The following is a 20,974-nucleotide window of genomic DNA, read 5'->3' as shown; positions in this document are numbered from 1 at the left end:
GTTTTGTGGTGGTTCCGTTATGTAGGCATGACTGATTAAAATGCTGACCACTAATGATTGAACTCAAATCTCCAGCTCCTCTCACCTCCCCAGATGTCAGGTGGTGGGGCTAAAAGTACCTTTTTTTCCTATTTTGGTATTGGATATTATTAAAAAAATCTTTGCCACTTAACGGCACTAACAGAGAAGAGTGGCAAGGATTTTTTAATAATAATGTCCAGTACCAAAGTAGGAAAGAGAAATTTGCATATATTAGTATGGAAGCGTGAAATTGGCACTGCTGTTGAGGTTGTACCAACTTGGAGCAGTTTGTTAGTGTCAGAAAAACTAAAATGCGTATTCTTCGAACTAGCAATTCTGCTTCTAAGTGAAGGAAATCAATCTTCATGTGAATAAGGATGTAATTGCAAAAAATATGTTTCACTATATTGTTTTAATTGCATGAAAAGGAGATAAATTAGATGTCCAACAATGCGGAATTGTTTAAAGAAACAGTTCATATAATGAAAATTTAAGCCTTAAAATTATTAATGAAAGTATATTGTTTTGTAAACAACAAAAGGATCATGTGGTTTTTTGTTGTTGTTTTTTTCTTTTTGCGGTACACGAGCCTCTCACCGCTGTGGCCTCTCCCGCTGCGGAGCACAGGCTCCGGACGCGCAGGCTCAGCGGCCATGGCCCACGGGCCCAAGCCGCTCCGCGGCATGTGGGATCTTCCCGGACCGGGGCACGAACCCACGTCCCCTGCATCGGCAGGCGGACTCCCAACCACTGCACCACCAGGGAAGCCCTCATGTGGTATTTTTACGTTTTAACTTATTTTTTCAAGTTAACAAAAGGTATATAGGAAACAAGACTAAAAGTATATTTTTAAAGCCAAATGAAAAAGTAGTTTCCTCTGGCTAGTGAGATTCATCTGTATTTTTTCCAATGCATATGTTTTCTTTTTAAATTTTTTTGTTGAAATTTTCCCTGGATATAAAGCTAACAAACACAAAGGCATAAAGTAAATCCATAAAATGGGATTGATATGTTATTTTAAGCTATATAAATCACTTATTTTTTTGGCTGCGCCGTGCGACGTGCGGGATCTTAGTTCCCGGACCAGGGTTCGAAGCCAAGCCCCTGTGGTGGAAGCACCGAGCCCTAAGCAGCTGGACCGCCGGGGAAGTCCCATTTATCTTTAAAAGCAGCTCCTTTATGTTTAATGCCGTCAGGATGAAGTCTCCTGGAGCTTCGCCCCTTCCTGCCTCCTCCTTCCCCCGTTGCAGTTCGCACCTCCCCCTTCTTTTTTAAAAATTTATTTATTTATTTATCTTTGGCTGTGTTGGGTCTTCATTTCTGCGTGAGGGCTTTCTCCAGTTGTGGCAAGCAGGGGCCACTCTTCATCGCGGTGCACGGGCCTCTCACTGTCGCGGCCTCTCTTCCTGTGGAGCACAGGCTCCAGACGCGCAGGCTCAGTAGTTGTGGCTCACGGGCCTAGTTGCTCCCCGGCACGTGGGATCTTCCCAGACCAGGGCTCGAACCCGTGTCCCCTGCATTGGCAGGCAGACTCTCAACCACTGCGCCACCAGGGAAGCCCCCGCACCTCCCCCTTCTTGCTTTCCTGGGCTTACTCTGCTAGTGCCCGCGTTTGCTCATGCTGCCATCTGCCTTCAGCCCTCTTCCTCCCTGGCCCAGTTCTCCTCATCCATTGAAATGTGCCGTCAGTACCACCTCCAGGAAGCCTTTGCTGAGCTCCTACCGCTCCCTAACCCACCTCTCCAGAGGCACTTACCACCCTATGTTATTTATCCCTTTCATTTTCCTCTCCTGAGAGACCGAGGGTGACTTGAGGTCAGGACAGTATTGGTTAGCACAGTGCCTGGAACCTAGTAGTTGGAGCTTAACTGGTGTGTGTGTGTGTGAGTGTGTGTGTGTGTGTGTGTGTGTACAGTAGAAATAAAGATATGATGGGATCAAACAAGCCAGAGTATTGGAAGAAATGTGAATATATTTGCATGATGGGAGCATGGGTTCCGCATGAGTATTTTAGTAGGATGGAGAGGTGAGGAGGGGCCAGGTCACTGAGGGCTTCATATGTCATCCTAAGAAGTTTAGATTTTATCGTGTAAGTGAGGGAGCCAGTGAAGACTTTAAAGTAAGAGGGTGGCTGGTCTTAGCATTTCCCCGAGTGTTAGATATTATTAATATTATGTGAAAAGCCTGGATATAAAATAAATTTGGGAAATCCTGGGTTAAACCAAGTTGAATAGATTTCTGTTCTTCTGGACTTCTCAGTCTTTACTGTGCTCATGTGCATTTTTAATCCTCCAAAAGGATGTTTGTGTGTGATATAATTTTCATTATTTCCCCAGTTTATTTATCATGGAACCCTTATATTGGGGGACTATGTTATAGAACACATTTTGGGAAATGGGCACTGGGGAGACTAGCAGCGGTGAAACTTTTAGTGGTTGTTAAAGTAACCCTGGCCAGAAACACTGAGGGCTTGTATCAGGAGTTTAGTGGTCGGAAACGGGGAGGCAGGACCAAGGGAATTAAGTTGTGTCTCTCAGAGCACATCCTCCAAAAGTGGTGATTTATCAGTAATTTTAAAAGATAATATCATGATTTGAGAGTCGTTAAAATCTGATCCAAAGATATTAGAACAAGCAGTGTGAAATGTGGTTTGAAACCTCTCTGAGACAAATGGTAGTCAAAGGAAAGTGCTGTTTTTATATGTTTACAACCCTGCCAACTGATGACACAGCCCCAGGCTCACTCCTCTTGATATTGGAACCTGTGTGTGGCCTGGCTTGAACTAATGCACTTGGTGATGACGGGGCAAATTCTAGACTGCACACGGCAGTTACTTGTTTGTGGGTGACTCAAAGATGGTTGCCACGAGTCTAGGTTGGGCAGCTGAGCAGGTGGATGGTGGTATCATGATGAGGTAAGCCAGATAGGAGACAGTTTCGGGGAGAAGATACTCTGTCGCTTTTTGACGTGTTCATGAGATAGAGTTGACGGTGGGACATATGAGAACACCAGTAGGCCGTCAGATATAGGAGTTTGTTCCTCAGATGGTTTGGACTGACCCAGTCTTCATTTTTACCCACGGTGTCTCAATTGCTGCATATGTTAGAGATTTTGCAGCAAAATTCATGTTAGGGATCTCTTTTATGAGATCATAAAATATTAAGTTGCAGGGTGAAGACCCTGCACATTCCTAATCTTATCCCATGTTGCACTTCCACACATCAGTTACCTGTGTTCCTCCACAGCTTCCCTACCACATACACTTTCCCCTGAAGTCACTTCGGTGGCTTGTTTATACTAATGATTTTAGGAATATTGAAACATGCGTTATTCACCTCCAAATAGGAGACTGCAGTTGCCTCTGCAAGCGTGGGGAAGGTGCTTGCTTACGGCGTTTCTCACTGCTCAGTCACTGTGTCAAGTGAAATCCTTGAGTTAATAATGTTATATAACATGTTTCTGTTTCACTTATTTTACGTGTAATAACAGTGTTCCTTTATTTTACTTGTAGCTCCAAAAGGAATTCTTCATTTGTCTCCTGATGTTTATCAAGAGATGGAAGCCAGCCGCCACAAAGTCATCTCTGGCACAGCTCTAGGCTATTTGTCACCCAAAGATATGAACCAACCCTCAAGCTCTTTCTTCAGTATATCTCCCACCTCGAGTAGTTCAGCTACAATTGCCAGGGAACTCCTTATGAATGGAACATCTCCTACAGCTGAAGCCATAGGTTTAAAAGGAAGTTCTCCTCCTCCCCCTTGTTCTCCAGTACAACCTTCAAAACAGCTGGAATATTTAGCAAGGATTCAAGGCTTTCAGGTATGAATTAAAAGCAAAAACAAGAAAACAAAACAATCCATTAGCCCCAAATCCTTCATCTCTGTCCATCAGAAAGCTCATTCTTGCCTGCTAGCGTGACTTCTATGCCACTTACATTGTAAATTATTAGGAACACAGAGGACAGAAAAACGAGTCATGTGCACATGCCTCATTTTAAAGATTTTTCATTCTCTCCAGTAATTCTTTTGCCGCCTGGCTCTCCTCCATATTCCTTCTTCTTCTGTTTTTGTTTCGTTTTTTTTTAAACATTTTTCATTCTCTGTTCTGTGTTCTGCTTGGGTGCATCTATTCCCTCACTCTCCTCCCCAAACAAAAGTTCTGCCTTCATACATTTGGTATTAGTGTTTAGCACTAAGGCCTCCCTCATTTTACAGTAGGGTTTTTTCTAATGATGATTTTACTTTCATAGCAGTTTTGAATTTGGCATTCTATGGCTAGTAATGATTCAGGTATACCACTAAGGTACAACATCCTAGAAGTCTATTATCTTAGGAGTTAGTTAAACATGGTATTAGAACAGTAATGCTTTCTAGTTGTCTGAGGCATAAAAACATGTATCGTTTTACTGGATCGTGTTTTGAACCATCTAGGGTAGCGCCTACCTTAGACGGTACCAACCAGTCTATTTCACCGGGCAGTCTAAATCTAGCTTATAGTCCGCTTGTTGTGTATATGAATCTGGGGCTGGAAACCTTCCCCCTCCCCCCCCCCCCCCCCGTTTAGTCAGTGTTCCCTTTTGAAAAAAAACCCAACAATCCTTTATGAGTAGAACTTTTTAAAGAATTGTTAACTCTAGGAAGAGGAAATACCTGTGTTCTGACTTCTTAGTTGCCTTGAAAATCCTGTACTGAGCTGTAATCACTCACTTGACTGGGCAAACAGCAGCGTGCTTGTGTGTAGAAAGAGTGGACTGCTCCCTCAGATTTCATTATATTCACCCCCCTTTGCATCTTAGTCTTACTCCTTAAGACCAAAAACTGTAATTTCCTTTAGAAATCTTCTAGAAGATCTGTATTGTGTAGAATGATCATGTATTTATAAAAATTTTACAAATTTAGATATAAGAGAGAAGATCATGTGTTTTACCAAGGGGGTATTTTGCATGTTTTTTTTTGTTTCTCATCACAGAAACCTGATTCTTTCACATCTATTGCCAGGTAGTCGTTGAGTGTTTTTACTTAGACTATTAATATGAAATCTAAAAAGCTGTTACCAGTTTGGGGCTCTGTCATCTGAAATTTTAAACACTTAACTTAAAAATTAAAATTTAGAACTTGTTTTCGTTGTTTACCTTAAGAATAACAATAAATCACTGTTTAAAATAAAAGGACCTTGATTCACACAGTTAAAGTACTGGAAAAGAAAAACGAAGCAATTTTTAGTTCTATCTATAATTTGCATAAGGTGAACTAGAAATAAACTGTGATGAAAAGGAATTCACTGTTTATTTACAAGTCTAGTCATTTAGAAATGTCTGAAGGTAACACTGCATTTGCATTTTTATAGAAACAAAGCACAAATTGCACTCAAGCTCTGAATTGATTTTTTGGTTGGAGATGTTCCTCTGATGTAATTTTGCTGCCAGAAGAACTACTTAAATTTGTATTTATTTGTTCATTCTTAGCAATGACAACAACTATAATTTTAAAATACCTTTACTTTAGTCAAAATGTAGAATCTGTTTCTCCTATATTTGGGCTGAGTACTCAGACCTTTTTTTTTTTTTTTTAAAGCTTATGTTGAGATAATACACTCTTACTTATGGACACGTTAAACATTTCCAAATTTGTGTATGGTGATTTTTACATACTAATGAAGATAAACATGGTTTTAAAACGTTACTGTGCTGCTTTGGTCAAATGAGCTCGGTGTTGCTATGAAATATTGTTTTGCTGACGGGCTGCAGCCTGCAGTGTGTGGTGAACAGACGGTGGGAAATGGCTTCCCTTCCCTGTCAGGTGCCCGGCACGTCCTCATAATGTCACGGTAGAAGAGTCTTTGTGGTTAAGAGTTTTAAAGCCTCTTTCTTTATAGGTAACTTTCTCAGGTACATTTACCTGGTAGAAAAACATGTAGATTGTTTCTATTTCTTAAATGTTTTAATTGGACTGTAGTTTAGAAATTATAGGGCCAGCTTGTTATGGATGACATGCTGTTATGTTATTTTCATTTCTGGAATTTAAAAACAATAAATTCTTTTTCTCTGTTTCTAGGTTAGTACTTTTAAAATTTTGTTACTGTACACTGAATAGATATTATTGCTTATTGAATATTGTATATAAACCCTTCTCTGGCCCTCTGTGCCCACTGACATTTGATTTAAGCCTACCAGAGCCATTGTATGTGACAGCTATATTGTATGACAAAGTAAAAAAATATATTAGTGTACTGAAAACGACGTTGTTTTAACTTTTAAATTTTTTTCCTTAATTGAAATTTATAAGTTACAAAAAGCTTATTTGCTCACCAGAATGTAGGTATTTAACTCACATCCTTTTGCTTAAATCTACAGAATAATTTATTATACAATTAAAGTTATTATTAATAAAGCTGACTTCATGGGTCAGAATATGACTGAACACTTGCACATTCTCAGTAATTCTTTTATCCTTCCTTGGGCTCACCTAAAGTTTTTAATCACATTTTAGATGCAAGCCTTTGGATCTCCATCATAAGTGAATATTTATTTTTTGAATTTTTATTGAGTACATTTTTATTATCTTCTTTTAAAAGCTGAATGTTCTTGTTGATTTATTATTTTTTAGCAGAAGAAAGTTTTCTATCAGTAGTTCTGTGAACCTCAGACATTGTTCAGCCCAGTTGGTACGCTTCTATAACTGCTATGCATTTCATAAAAATTCATTTGAAATGTAGTTATACCGTAGTGTTCGGGGTTCCTTGGTGCGTACCTTGATACCCTTTAATTACAATGCCAAAATATTTCAAAATCATTCAGCTTTTTAAAGAAGATTGTTAGGGAGACATTTTTGAAATGCTCTGCTTTTGAGCTGAAGCAGAAGACTGTTTTGTTGTGTTATAATTTACATTATTCTAAGTTTTTCCATCTTTAATATGCTTTTCCATATATTAAAAATCTCTCTGAATAATTAACTATAAGCCGTTTCATTGTTTAAATGAGTCATTAGAACATGATTAGATTGGAAATTAAAATGAATTATTTTAGTCAATTATCCTTGATAGATGGATTTAATTTTAATCTTTTAGTCTGTACCCTTCCTTGTGACTGTCATCCACTGAACAGTGTTGTTTTTAAAACCTTGGGAGTAAAATTTGATAAACTAGATTTGTTTTTCTCACATAAAGAATGTAAAGAAGCACTTAGTTGGTGTCTTAGTTAAACCATAATTAGTTTATTTTATAAAAATCAAGGAGTGTTTTGTAGGGGGCTGTTCATTATTGTGAGTTTATGATGCTGGTGCCATTTTTAGCGAGATGAGAATGTCAGTAGAAGGCTTAGAAATATATTTAATTAAAAACTTTCTTTTCAAATACAATTCAAACATAATACATTTCAACTATAATAATATATCTCCTTTTTTGAAGTTTAGTATGATTATAGCAGACTTCTTTTGTGGTGATGAGCTTCTTTTAAATATTTATTTTTGACATGTATGACACATAGCATATTTTAACAATACGACCTTAGTACAGATTACACTGAGCTGGGACATGGGGAGTGGGGCTTGGCCAATTGGAGAATCAACCTTTTCCCTTTCTCTTTTTTCTTATTTTCCCTATACCTCACTTTTTGTAATCCATATATTTATAATCAAAGTAGCTATTTGCAGCTTGTTTTTTTAAAGAGTAAGGGATCCATTTTTTTTTAAAGACCCGTTTGAGTAAACTTTTGTAGATTCCTAATAGGAAAATATGGAGAAAGAAATCATGCATACACATATACTCTTCCACTTAGAAATGTTTTTCCCCCGTTTCTAACTTGTCCTTGAAACATAACTCACCGTGTCACTTCTGAGCCCAAATTTTCATCTGCACTGTTACACAAATGTATAAAGTGATGAGAAATTACTCAGAGTACAAGGAGCAAAACATATATGGGTTTAGCACGGGGTCAAGAGATTCCGCTCTGATTTATAGTCACTTCTTAAAAAGCCCTCTTGGATTTAGCCTCTGCTGCTTTTCAAAGACCTTGGAGAAATTGGAAGAATTCTCCTGAAGGCTTGGTTTTTCCTGTAGGGACCCTAAAACTCAGGTTTGTTCTTCAAATGGGCAGCCTACATTCATGCAAACTGACTTATTGTCTGGTTTCTTTAGGCCTTGATATACTTGGCCAAGCCCTTAAGGGTATGCAGACTACATATCACATAGCCATACTTCATAAAAACCAGTAGAATTACAGGTCACCTTACTTTGCTGAAATTTCCAACTCTTTAGAGAAAAGTATTACATTTGAAGAAAGAAATCCTGATCCATATAAAAACATACTGTGATGAGTAACAGTAACACAAATAAGAATCAATCAGGCTTCAAGTAAACAGTCTACTATTACTGCATAAACTCTTCAGGACTAACTGACTCCACCCTAAATCACTGCAGAATGTAATCAGAAAGACAAAGGTACTCATTTTGAGCCTTGATATGCCAGCACATACATAGTAAGACACATATTTCAAAGAAAGAGTAATATACAAACACAAAAGAGCTGTCCTGGCACAGTGACTTTGAAATGAGCCACTGAGGTGCAGGAAAAGATAGTTGCCATTATGTGTCATCCCCAAGTAGAAATAGTTGTAGCCTTTCCTGTTTGTACCGGAAGAGACTTCATGTCAGCATGAGAATTCTATTTGGAATTATTTGAAAACCAATAATCAATTATTTCTTCAATCACTTTGAAGAAAAGAAAATTATTTTTCATCTAAAGGTGAATTTCATTTCCTTTTGCTAGAAAAGGTTGGCAATGATGTGATTTTTACTTAGTAACGTAAGATTAATTGTAGTACCCATCAGGTACATGTCAGTGCATGTCAGGCTGGTATCTGTATACCTATGTTCATTCTAAGTCATGTTGAAATTATCTATTTCCCTCTCTCCAGCATTCAGCTATGGCTGAGATTTTCTTTTCGTGAATGACAGCATCTAAAATTTCAGATATATTGTTCCCTTCTCACCCAGGACAACTCTTGAGAAAGAGAACAGTATGTGGAATACTGAGTGTAAAAGATTTCTGCACACGGAAAAAAACTACTCTGACATACCAGGGGCATTAGAAGATATATGAGTAAACAGGGAAACGAAACTAATGTTTATTGACTGTCTCGTTATGTATCAGATAGTGAAGGAGGCATTACCTACATTATTTTATGACACAGCAGAAGTGCCTGGTACATTTTTGCTTCTTGCTTACAAATCTTCATTTGATTTTAAATCCAGCTATTGTATAGTGTTTGAAGCCTGATCCCTGAAGGTAGGACTAGTGTTCATGGTAGTCCATGGTCTTCTGGATATCGTTTTGGTTTAGTCATAGATTTCATTAATAAATTTATTTATGCCCTCCACTAGGTACACAACTGAGTCCGAGTTATTTAAGAATTCTCTTTTGAGCTGGAAGGAACTTTAGTTTTTATTCAAAGGTATAACTTTATGATGTAAATACACATTTGAGGGACTACAGAAGTAAAGCATCCTGTTAGTAATGCAGTTTACTCATTTCCACATAGAGAATTATTAGTTAATTTTAAACCCTCATAGATTTTAGGTTCAGGAAAGTTCTGGCGTCTTGACACGGTCACATCAAAAAGCAGATATAACTGTGAGAGATAAGAGATATTTGAAAAACTTTTAAAATGTTTTTTTATCTGTAGTATTGTCATTTTTTTTAAGTATAAGAAAAGTTCAGAATCATTTTATCTGTAGTGGAACATTTGAGAAAACAAGGAGTACAGCTGGAAAAGGATACACAGTTCACAGCTTCAGAAACTCTTATTAAGAGAAAAATAGTGCATTAAGAATAGTTTTCAGTCATTTCAGTATGTATGTGAAGAACTGGATGCATATGAAGTTAATCTGGGTATACAATATCATCTCATTGAATATTGGAATTGATTTAGCTGAACAACAGGAACTGGAGCGTTTGTTTATTCACTCTGGGCCGATACTTAATACATACCTACACGTGCCAGGTAGCATACCAGACAGTGGGTACAGGAAGAGTTATGGTCAAGTTGGAGACAGACAGACAGGAAAATAAAACCAATATACAGAAGAGTGGCCGCTATTGCAATTGAGTCTGGTCTCCAGGGATCAGTGTTTGAACATTACACAAAAATTTAATTTTTAAAAAATTAAATATTTGTAGCATGCTGCAGGAAATAATGTAGGTAATGCCTGCCCCACATAGTAAGTGTCATCACTTGAGGTATGATTAGCCATGTCAAGAATCATGGATGGGAATGAAGAGCTCTGACTGAAGGAATTAAGAAGAATTCATAGCTGAGGGACATTTGAATGAGCTTTAAGAAGTACATAGACTTTTAAGGTGAATAAGAAGAAAAGAAATTGCAGGCAGAAACAGCTGACTCCTAAAGACAAAAGGGCATGATGTTTTAGAAAATGCTTAAGAGTTCAAAGTGGAAGTGGTTGGCAAGTAGGCTGAAAAGACGTGTGCTGCTGAGAATTTGAATTTAGCTGTTAGCCAGAGACCACCAACTTCTTTTTTTAAAGGGTAGTGACATTGGTTTTGTATTTTAGAAAGATAATTCTGTAAGCATGTGGAGGAGGAACTAGACAAAAAGATTGGTAGCAGAAAGACCAATTAGAGTGACTTTGCATGAATCCAGTAGAGAAATAGCAAAGATTGAATGAAGCAAAGCTAATGGTCGTAGAGGAGTGGGGCTGAGGTGCAGGCATCCACGGTACAGTTGAGAGAATTCAATGATCTCGGCTGCTAACTTCTGTGAGGATGCTTTCACTGTCCTGGTCAGGATGGAAGCTACATGTAGATGGCATTGTAGAGTAATTAGAGACTCTTTGAGGATGAATTGACCATTCATTTCAAGAATTTGAGAATGAAGTGAAGTAGGAAGGTAATACGAATGTTTTAGGAAAGGTTTTATTTTTAGTATGAACGTGATGAATAAACTTACAGGAGGTTAACGAGTTCCATTTTAAACATGGCAAATTTGAGTTTCCTGTGGGACTTTCAAAGGCAGTTGTCCAGTAGGCATTCATCAGTGGGTCTGGTGATCAGCAAGAGAGCATAGGACACAGAGATTGGGGAGTGATCGATGTACAGATGTAATTGAAGCCATAAAAGTAGTAAAGGACTTCCCTGGTGGCGCAGTGGTTGAGAGTCCGCCTGCTGTGCAGGGGACACGGGTTCGTGCCCCGGTCCGGGAAGATCCCACATGCCGCGGAGCGGCTGAGCCTGTGAGCCATGGCCGCTGAGCCTGCGCGTCCGGAGCCTGTGCTCCGCGACGGGAGAGGCCATGACAGTGAGAGGCCCGCGTACCGCAAAAAAAAAAAAAAAAAAAAAAAAGGTAGTAAAGATTGACCAGGGAAAGTGGGTAAAGGCCAAGGAAGAGATTCCTGATGAATACCAACAATGTGAGGGATTCATTCATTCATTACATCAACCAAAGTATATTGAGCACCTGCCATGGGCCAGGTGCACTTTTTGCACTGAGGATATAGCATAAATGACAGTCAAGGGTTCTGCCCTCATGAAGCTGACATTAGGATGGGATTGTTGGGGGTGGGATGTGGAGTGTGGCCAGGGGAAAGGGGGAAGTGGAAGGACAGACAGTCACATCTGAACACGTGATAAATTCAAATGGTTAGTCTCCTAAGGTAACAATTACTTGGAAATTAATTGGGAGATTAATTATGATTATTTGTGAGAAGTATGAGCAATGACTTAGTATCTCTAAGTGTTGTATCAGATAACTACGCTTTTGAAATGTTTTGATCAACCTTATTGAGGTATAATTTACATACAATAAAGCACACCCATTTTAGTTATACAGTTTGATGAGTTTTGAAAAATGTATACCACCATGTAACTACAACCACAATCAAGATGGGAATATTTCTATTACTGTAAAATATTCCCCGGTTCCTCTTTGTAGCCTGTTTTCCTCACCTCTCTGTGGCTCTGGGCAACCAGGATATCTTTTTTGTCACAAAGATTAGTTGTGCCTAAAATTTCATAAAAATTGAATCATCCAGCCTGAACAGTTTTGTTTCTGGCCTCTTTCACTGGCTGTAATGTTTCTGAGATTGTCCATGTTGTGTATATCAGTAGTTTGTTCCTTTGTATTGCTAAGTACTAGTCCATTATATGATGTACACCACAAATTATATATCAGTTTATCTGTTGATGGACATTTGAGTTGTTTCCAGTTTGGGGCTATTATGAGTAAAGCTGTGAACATTCACGTACAAGATTTTGTGCAGACATGCTTCCAGTTCTCTTGGAAAAATACCTCAGAGTGAAATTCGTGGGTCACATGGTAAGTATACATACAAGCTTACAAGAAACTATCAGATTCTTTTTCAGTGTGTTGTATCACATTACATTCCTACCAGCGCTGTATGAGGGTTCCATACATTGATATGATCAGTCTTATTCTGTGAAGGGTGCAGTGGTATCTCACTGGTATTTTAATTTGTATTTCCCTGATGAACAATAATATGCACTTCTTTTCTTGTGCTTGTTGGCCAATTATATATCTTTGTGAAATTTCCACATCTTTTTCCCAGTTTCTGGTTGAGACTTTTTAAAATTATTGTGTCATCAGAGTTCTTTATACATTCTGGATACAGGCCCTTTCTGTTGCAGATATTATCTCCCTGCCTGTGACTTGTCTTTTCATTATCTTAATGGCATCTTTTGAAAAGTGGAAAAGAAGTTTTCAATTCTGATGAAGTTCAAGTTTACATTTTTTTTTTCCATAAACTGTGCCTTTTTGGTCCTATCTAAGCAATTTTTGACTACCCCAAGGTTGCAAAGATTTTCTCTGATTTTTTTCTAGACATTTTGTAGTTTGTGCTTTTATGTTTAATGCTGATATCTATTTAATTTTGGGGGTATGGTATGGGTGAGACTTGAAGCCTATTTTTCCCATAGGATAACCAGTTGTTTCTGCACCATATGTGTAATGTGTTGTTTCACTCTAGCTGCTGTTAAGATATTCTGTTCATCTTTGGTTTCACCAGTTTGGCTGTGCTACGTCTAGGATTGTTTTTAATCCTGCTTGGGATTCATTTAGCTTCTTAGATTAAGATAATGTTTCTCACTAGTTTTGAAAAGATTTTGGCTAGTTTTTTCAAAAGATTTTTTTGCCCTTTTCTCTTTCCTCTCCTTTTGGGACTCCAGTTACATATATGTTGGGCCTCTTGATGTTGTCCTTCAGGTATTCGAGACTCTGTTTATTTTTCTCCATCTTTGGATTGTGTAACTTCCGTTGATCTATTTTCAGATTTACTGACTACTTTCTCTGTCCTCTCCAACTTGCTGTTGAGCCCATGTAATAAATTTTTCACTTCAGTTATTGTATTTTTTTAATCTAATGTTTCTATTTGGTTCTTTTTTTTTTTCCTGTTTCTTTGTTGTGATTCCATATCTGTATAGTCATTGAGAACACATTTTTAAAAATTATTTGAACATCTTTATAATAGCTGCTTTGAAGTCTTTGTCATCTAAACCCAACATCTGGGCCCATTAGGAGTCAGTTTCCTCTTGACCACCTTATTTATGAATATGCTTCATGTCGATTTCTCTGCATGTCTGTAATTTTTGTTTGAAAAATGGACATTGTGGACATACTATCTATGTTATAGCAACTCTGGATCGTCTTTTCTTTTGTAGATTATTGTTTTTCTTTTTGTTTTTGGTCTAGTACTCAGTTAAGTTGCCTGGACTAAAACTTCAAGCTTTGCCTCCACCGTGGTGATATCCCTCAGCTGGTATTTCCACTTAGTTTCTTCAGCTTCCAGCTGCAGCCTTTCCTCTTGCAGTCCTTCTGTGCCTACCTAATTATTTGGGCACATTTAGGCTTAGTTTTGTTTTTTTTTTAATTTATTTTTGGCCGTGTTGGGTCTTCATTTCTGTGCGCGGACTTTCTCTACTTGTTTCAAGTGGGGGCCACTCTTCATCGCGGTGCGCAGGCCTCTCACTGTCGTGGCCTCTCTTGTTGCGGAGCACAGGCTCCAGACGCGCAGGCTCAGTAGTTGTGGCTCACGGGCCCAGCCACTCCGCGGCATGTGGGATCTTCCCGGACCAGGGCTCGAACCCGTGCCCCCTGCATTGGCAGGCGGGCTCTCAACCACTGCGCCGCCAGGGAAGCCCCTAGGCTCAGATTTTGGAGCTCACCCTTTGCATTTCCTAGCTTCTAGCATTCCCCCCCGCAACCCCCAATTTTCAGCTGATCTGCCAGCCCATGTCCTCTGATCCTTCAGTCCAGTAAAGCTTTAGCTTTCTGTCATTTGAGCTGTGTGCACTTGAGGGACTGCACTCAATCAAAAAAGTGTCAGACTTTTAGATCTTAACGGACTTCTCACTGGTTTCTGCCTATTTCTACGTCAGGTCTTCTAGTGTCTTTCCTGTACATGTAAAGTTTTGTAGTTAGCAGGGATTTGGGTAGAGTTTATATTCAGATTTAGTGTTTCACCACGTCTACTGCTACCTCATTTCTAGAATTTCTTCCCTCAATGACCAGCTCATCTGCCACCCTTAAGCTCTTTCCACTGCTGTCTCCAGCTGGTAAGACTGCAGTTTTCTACCAATAGAACTACAGGAAGCGAGGAATGCCCTCAGGCAAGGAAAAGCCATAAACTCACAATTCTTACTCCATATAGTTTTGGTCTTCTAAGGGAAAACTCTGCCCTGATATCTTCCTGCTTTTGATCAAATTCCACTGTCTTCAAATATTTTATTTTGTCGACATCGTGTATTGTTATCTGCAAAAGGCTTTGTCTGGTGAATTTATACTTCCATTACCAGAAACTGGAACACAACCAGTTGTTCTTAAATACCACTGAATATACCCATTAATTAATTAATCACTTAATTACTAACTGGCCATCTTGACATCTGTCCTAAGCAAATAATTCAAAATATGGGAAAGCTACAAGGATACTTGTCATTGGATTTAGGGCCCACTCTAAATCCAGGATGATCCCAACTTAATTATATCTGCAAATATCCTATTTCAAGTAAGGTCATATTTAAAGGTACTAGAAATTAGGACTTGAACATATCTTTTGGGGGCCACTGTTGAACTCACTGCATATTTATTGCTTTCTTAAATTGGTATATTTATTGCTTTCAGCAAATTTGGGAAATTTTTGGCCATATTTTCTTCAAATACATTTTTTGCTACCTTTTCTCTCTCCTCTCCCTCTATTTACATGCATTTTTTATACTGTCCCAGAGAATCCTGAGGCTTTATTCATTAAAATTTTTTTTGAATTTCAGATTGTATTGTTTCTGTGTATCTATAAGCTCTATATCTGTTTCATTCAGTGATTTTTTTTTTCTTACTTTGGGTATTGTATTTTCATTTCTAGACTTTCCATATGGTTCTTTTTAGTTTCTGTTTCTCTGCTGATATTACCTATTCATTCATTTATTTTAGACATATTTTCCTTTACATCCTTGAAAATAGTTATAATAGGTTCTTTAAACACCTTTTATGTTCGTTTCAACATCAGATATATTGGATTCAGTCTTAATTAATTAATTGCCTTTTCACTTGATTGTGTGTCAGGTTTTCCTATTTATTCTAGATCAAGTAATTTTGGATTGCATCTTGACTGTTGTTAATGGTACATTATAGAGACTGGGTTCTGTTACATTCCTCTGCATACTTTGAGTTTTGTTTTCTGAGGCCCTTAACCTGGATGGACTCAGACTCCAAACTTTGTCTCATACTGAACTTTCTCTTCTTTTGGCTTCTGGGATAGTAACCTCTCTTGGTTTTCCATAACTTCTCTGTCAAAGAAGAACCTAACAGAATTGGCTTTTAGGTGGTTACTGCTCGCTTTTAGAAGAGTTTCAGTGGAAACTTTCTATAATAAAGTGAATGTGGGGGGGGGGCATTGAGTTGGTAATAGCAGTACTTTCCTAGGGTTAAAATAGAAATAGCTAAAAAATAATCTGTCATAGGTGGTGTTTGCTACCAGTTTGGATTTGCAGTTTAAGCAGCAACTTATTTCCTCTTACCTTTTGCAGATCAGTAGCATTTATTGATATTTCTCAGTTCAAGGTTCTTGGTCCCCATTGGTAGGCTTCCCAGGCATAGGCCTATATTACACATTTTTTCTCCCTAAAACTCTAACTTAAAGAGGAACCTTTAACTTCTCTTTTTCATGATGCTTTGGATATTATAATTTTCTAGGCTTTTATGCTTGGAAAAATTTTTTCTGCAACCTTTTTACTTCCCATATCAGAGATAGAAAGTACCACATTGCTCTGTGACTTAATTTTTCTAATTAAGAGATAATTTAGTCTCCACTGATTCCCTTCTCTTGTGTTTGAAGATTCTTTTAGTATAAAATTCTGATATGCATAGAAAAATTTGTTTATTATCTCCTCTAATAGCCTCTTGGCTTCTTTCAAGTCTCCTTTATTCTGAAGCACTAAAGGTTTTCTCTTCTACTATAAATGGCCTTTAATAAATAATAAAAACTTTAGAGAAAAGCAGAAAAATACTACAGAGTTTGATGTTAACAATTATATAACCAAAACATAAATTTGTCAGTACTAGGGAATTAATGATGACATAATACTATTAACCAATCTACAGCTCTTATTCAGATTTTGTCAGTTTTCCTACTAATGCCATTTTTCTGGTCCAGGATCCAGTCTGAGATCCCACACTGCATTTAGTTGTGAAGCTTCTTAAGTCTCTTCCAATCAATAACAGTTCTTTAGTCTTTCATGATTTTGACAATTTTGAATAATATTGGTTACTTATTTTGTAGACTGTTCTTGAATTTGTGTTTTCCTGATATTTTCTCATTATTTGATTGAGGTCGTGCATTTTGGTAAGAATATCACAGAAGTGATGTGCCCTTCTCAGTGCCTTATATGCTCAGTTTATAATTGTCCTAAATATTTCCTCTACATATATAAGAACCACATCAGACAATGTTACAATTTTAGCTTCAAATATCAAACATAACCTAGAAAATTCAAGAAAAGAAAGTCTATTGTGTTTACCAACATTTTTACCCCTTTCAGTGTTCTTTCTTTCTTCCCAATGGAGTTCCAGGATTCCTGCTTTTATCATTTCCCTTCTGTTTCAAAAACTTACTTTAGCCATTCTTTTAGGGTAGGTATGCTGGTAACATACTCTCAGTTTCCATTCATTTGAGAATGTTTTAGATTCCCTTTCATTGTTTAAGGATATATTTGCTGGATATAAAATGATGGGTTGACAGTTTTTTTAGTACTTAAAAAATGTTCCGATTCCTCTGGCCTCCATGGTTTCTGTTGAGAAATTACTGTCGAATTGTTTTACCTCTATAGGTCACTGCTTCCAGGATAGCAGTGTAAGTTTTAAAAGTTTGATTATGATGTGTCTTGGCATGGGTTTCTCTGTGTTTATCACATTTGGAGTTTGTTCAGCTTCCTTTTTTTTTTTTTTTTGGTGGTATGCGGGCCTCTCACTGTTGTGGCCTCTCCCGTTGCGGAGCACAGGCTCCGGACGCGCAGGCCCAGCGGCCAGGGCCCACGGGCCCAGCCGTTCCGCAGCATGTGGGATCTTCCCGGACCGGGGCACGAACCCGTGTCCCCTGCATTGGCAGGCGGACTCTCAACCACTGCACCACCAGGGAAGCCCTGTTCAGCTTCTTGAAGCTGTAGATGTATTATATCTTTTACCCAAATTTGGTAAATTTTCAGCCATTATTTCTTCAAATTCTTTTTTAGCTGCAATCACTATCTCTTCTCCTTGTGGGACTCTGATGACACAAATATGAGATCTTTTGCTGTGGTCCCACATGTTTTTGAGGCTCTGTTCATTTTTTCTCAGTCTGTTTTCTCTGTTGTGCAGATTGAGGAATTTCTATTTTTCTATCTTCAAGTTCACTGATTCTTTCCTCTGTTCTCTCCCTTCTGTTGTTAAGCCCATCCATTGAGTTAATTTTGGTTTTTAGGTTCTAAAACTTCTATTTTGTTCTTCTTATATCTCTATTTCTTTGGTGAGATTATACATTATTTTCATTTGTTTCAGGTATGTGTGTCATTGCTTTTTTTTTTTTTTTTTTTTGTGGTACGCGGGCCTCTCACTGTTGTGGCCTCTCCCGTTGCGGAGCCCAGGCTCTGGATGCGCAGGCTGAGCGGCCACGGCTCACAGGCCTAGCCACTCCGCGGCATATGGGATCTTCCCGGACCGGGGCACGAACCTGTGTTCCCTGCATCGGCAGGCGGACTCTCAACCACTGCGCCACCAGGGAAGCCCCTGTCATTGCTTTTTGAAGCATTTTTATGATAGCTGCTTTAAAACAGTTGTCAGATAAGTTTAACAAATGTGCTGTCTTGGTGTTGGCATCTCATGATTGTCTTTTCTTATTCAAGTTGAGATTATTCTGATTCTTGATATAATGAATGATTTTCTGTTGAATCCTGGACATTATGGGTATAATAAGTCTCTGTATCTTATTTAAATATTCTGTTTCAGTAAGCCTCCTCTGGCAGTATGCCAAGTTGGGTATTGGAGTGCTGTCTTTTTACTACCAGGTATGGGTAAAAGTTCATTTTCCCCACTTAGCCTCTGTTGACAGCCTGGTGCGAGGAAGGGGACTTGTCACAGATGGATGGTGCAGAAGTCCTGACCCTCCACCATGCCCCCCTGATACCACTCCAGTGAGAAGGGGTAGGGTGCCCAACATTACCAGATAAAGTTGGAAAGCCTGGGAATCCAGCAGGTATGAAAGTCTTGACTCCTCATTCAGCCTTCTGTGTCATGTCATCACCTTAGTAGGCGAATTGGGTTACCTCATTCCAGTCTGGCAAGAGTGGAAGTCTAGGCTCCCCAGTTGACGTTTGCTGATGGGGCTGAGGATGCGGGGGTGTGCCACTTTTTAATGGTGTTTGACTGGAGGAGGGCCATCATTGTCTAAACATTTTCTCTCTTGCTTACGTTATTCGTTTGCCGGCCCTTTGGTTAGAGAGAGCAGGCTTTCTTGTGGCTTCTTTTCCTATACCCACTGACATTTCCAGAGTGCTAACTATTCTAGCACCCAGTCCAGGATAAATAAGACAAAAAGAAAAACCAGGAATTCACCACTGTGTTGTTCCTTGGGTCGTGAAATCCCTACCGGATCTTCCTCTTTCTCTGTACCTTTCTGAGTCCTCTTATGTTTGTTTTATGTATATATCAAGAGATTTTACTTATGCTTAGCAGAAAGAATAGGGAAAAGTAAATCTATTCCATCTTGTTTGGAAGCAGAAGTCATAAATGGTCTTTTCATCATGAATTTCATTATATTTTAAAAACAAATATAGTATGTTTCTAAAAGCTATAATTCCTGAGTAGGAAGAATATATTCCAATATTTTTGTAAAAAAAAATTAAATGCCATTATGAACTAAACCAGTATGTAATGAAAAGATTTGTAAGGTCTTTGATACCCACTTTTTGAAGTGATAGTAAATACAGCAGAATTTTAATACATGAAAAGTAGTAGAATTGTTTGGCCTTCTTGGGAGAAGATTTTTCATGTTTGACTTTGGTGGTATACTGAGTGCCTGTATAACTGTAATTTTCCTTTGACCTTGGAAAAAGATTTCCTTGTTAAAAAGTTATTTCTCTTAAAAGCTTTTGCACAGCAAAGGAAAATAAAAACAAGATGAAAAGGCAACCCTCAGAATGGGAGAAAATATTTGCAAATGAAGCAACTGCAAAGGAGTAATCTCCAAAATTTACAAGCAGCTCAGTATCAAAACAAACAAACAACTTCTTTAGGCAGAAGACCTGAATAGACATTTCTCCAAAGAAGGTATACAGATTGCCAACAAACACCTGAAAAAAATGCTGAACATCATTAATCATTAGAGAAATGCAAATCAAAACTACAATCAGGTATCACCTCATACCAGTTAGAATGGCCATCATCAAAAAATCTACAAACGATAAATGCTGGAGAGGGTGTGGAGAAAAGGGAACCCTGTTGCACTGTTGGTGGGAATGTAAATTGATACAGCCACTATGGAGAACAGTATGGTGGTTCCTTAAAAAACTACAAATAGAACTACCATACGACCCAGCAATCCCTCTGCTGGGCATATACCCTGAGAAAACCGTAATTCAGAAAGAGTCATGCACCACCCCGCAATGTTCACTGCAGCTCTATTTACAAAAGTCAGGACATGGAAGCAACCCAAGTGTCCATCAACAGATGAACAGATAAAGAAGATGTGGCACATATATACAATGGAATATTACTCAGCCATAAAAAGAAATGAAATTGATTGAGTTACTTGTAGCGAGGTGGATGGACCTAAAATCTGTCATACAGAGTGAAGTAAGTCAGAAAGAGAAAAACAAATACTGTATGCTAACACATATATATGGAATCTAAAAAAAAAATACAGTTCTGAAAAACCTAGGGGCAGGACACGAATAAAGACGTAGACCTACTACGTAGGTAGTAGAATGGACTTGAGGACACGGGGTGGGGGAAGGGTAAGCTGGGACGAAGTGAGAGAGTGGCATGGACATATATACACTACGATATATAAAATAGATAGCTAGTGGGAAGCAGCTGCATAGCACAGGGAGATCAGCTTGGTGCTTTGTGACCACCTAGAGGGGTGGGTAGGGAGGTTGGGAGGGAGACACAAGAAGGAGGAGATATGGGGATATATGTATATGTATAACTGATTCACTTTGTAATAAAGCAGAAACTAACACACCATTGTAAAGCAATTATACTCCAATAAAGATGTTACAAAAACACATTCCAACAGGAAAAAAAAGTTATTTATTTGCAAAGCCTGTAGATTTTAATGATTTTTTTAAAAAAATATTTATTTATTTATTTTAGTTTTGGGTGTGTCGGGTCTTAGTTGTGGCGCGTGGGATCTTCAGTGCCGCGTGAGGGATCTTTCGTTGCAGTGCACGGGCTTCTCT

The 20,974-nt window shown here is 38.4% G+C and overlaps 1 protein-coding gene across 6 annotated transcripts in view; it reads left to right on the top strand.

The window, feature by feature from the left end:
* Positions 1-20,974, top strand: part of STAU2 (staufen double-stranded RNA binding protein 2) — a 308,588-nt gene that overhangs the window by 171,968 nt on the left and 115,646 nt on the right. For all 6 annotated transcript variants that reach the window (XM_082859013.1, XM_082859010.1, XM_082859012.1 and 3 more), the window contains one exon: positions 3,533-3,840. In XM_082859013.1, coding sequence (XP_082715139.1) covers positions 3,533-3,840 — 308 coding nt within the window. The remainder of the gene's footprint in view (positions 1-3,532; positions 3,841-20,974) is intronic.

Source organism: Leucopleurus acutus, assembly GCF_964270905.1.
Source record: "Leucopleurus acutus genome assembly, chromosome: 17".
NCBI classification, from domain to species: domain Eukaryota; kingdom Metazoa; phylum Chordata; class Mammalia; order Artiodactyla; family Delphinidae; genus Leucopleurus; species Leucopleurus acutus.
This window is presented reverse-complemented; position numbering and strand designations above follow the sequence as displayed.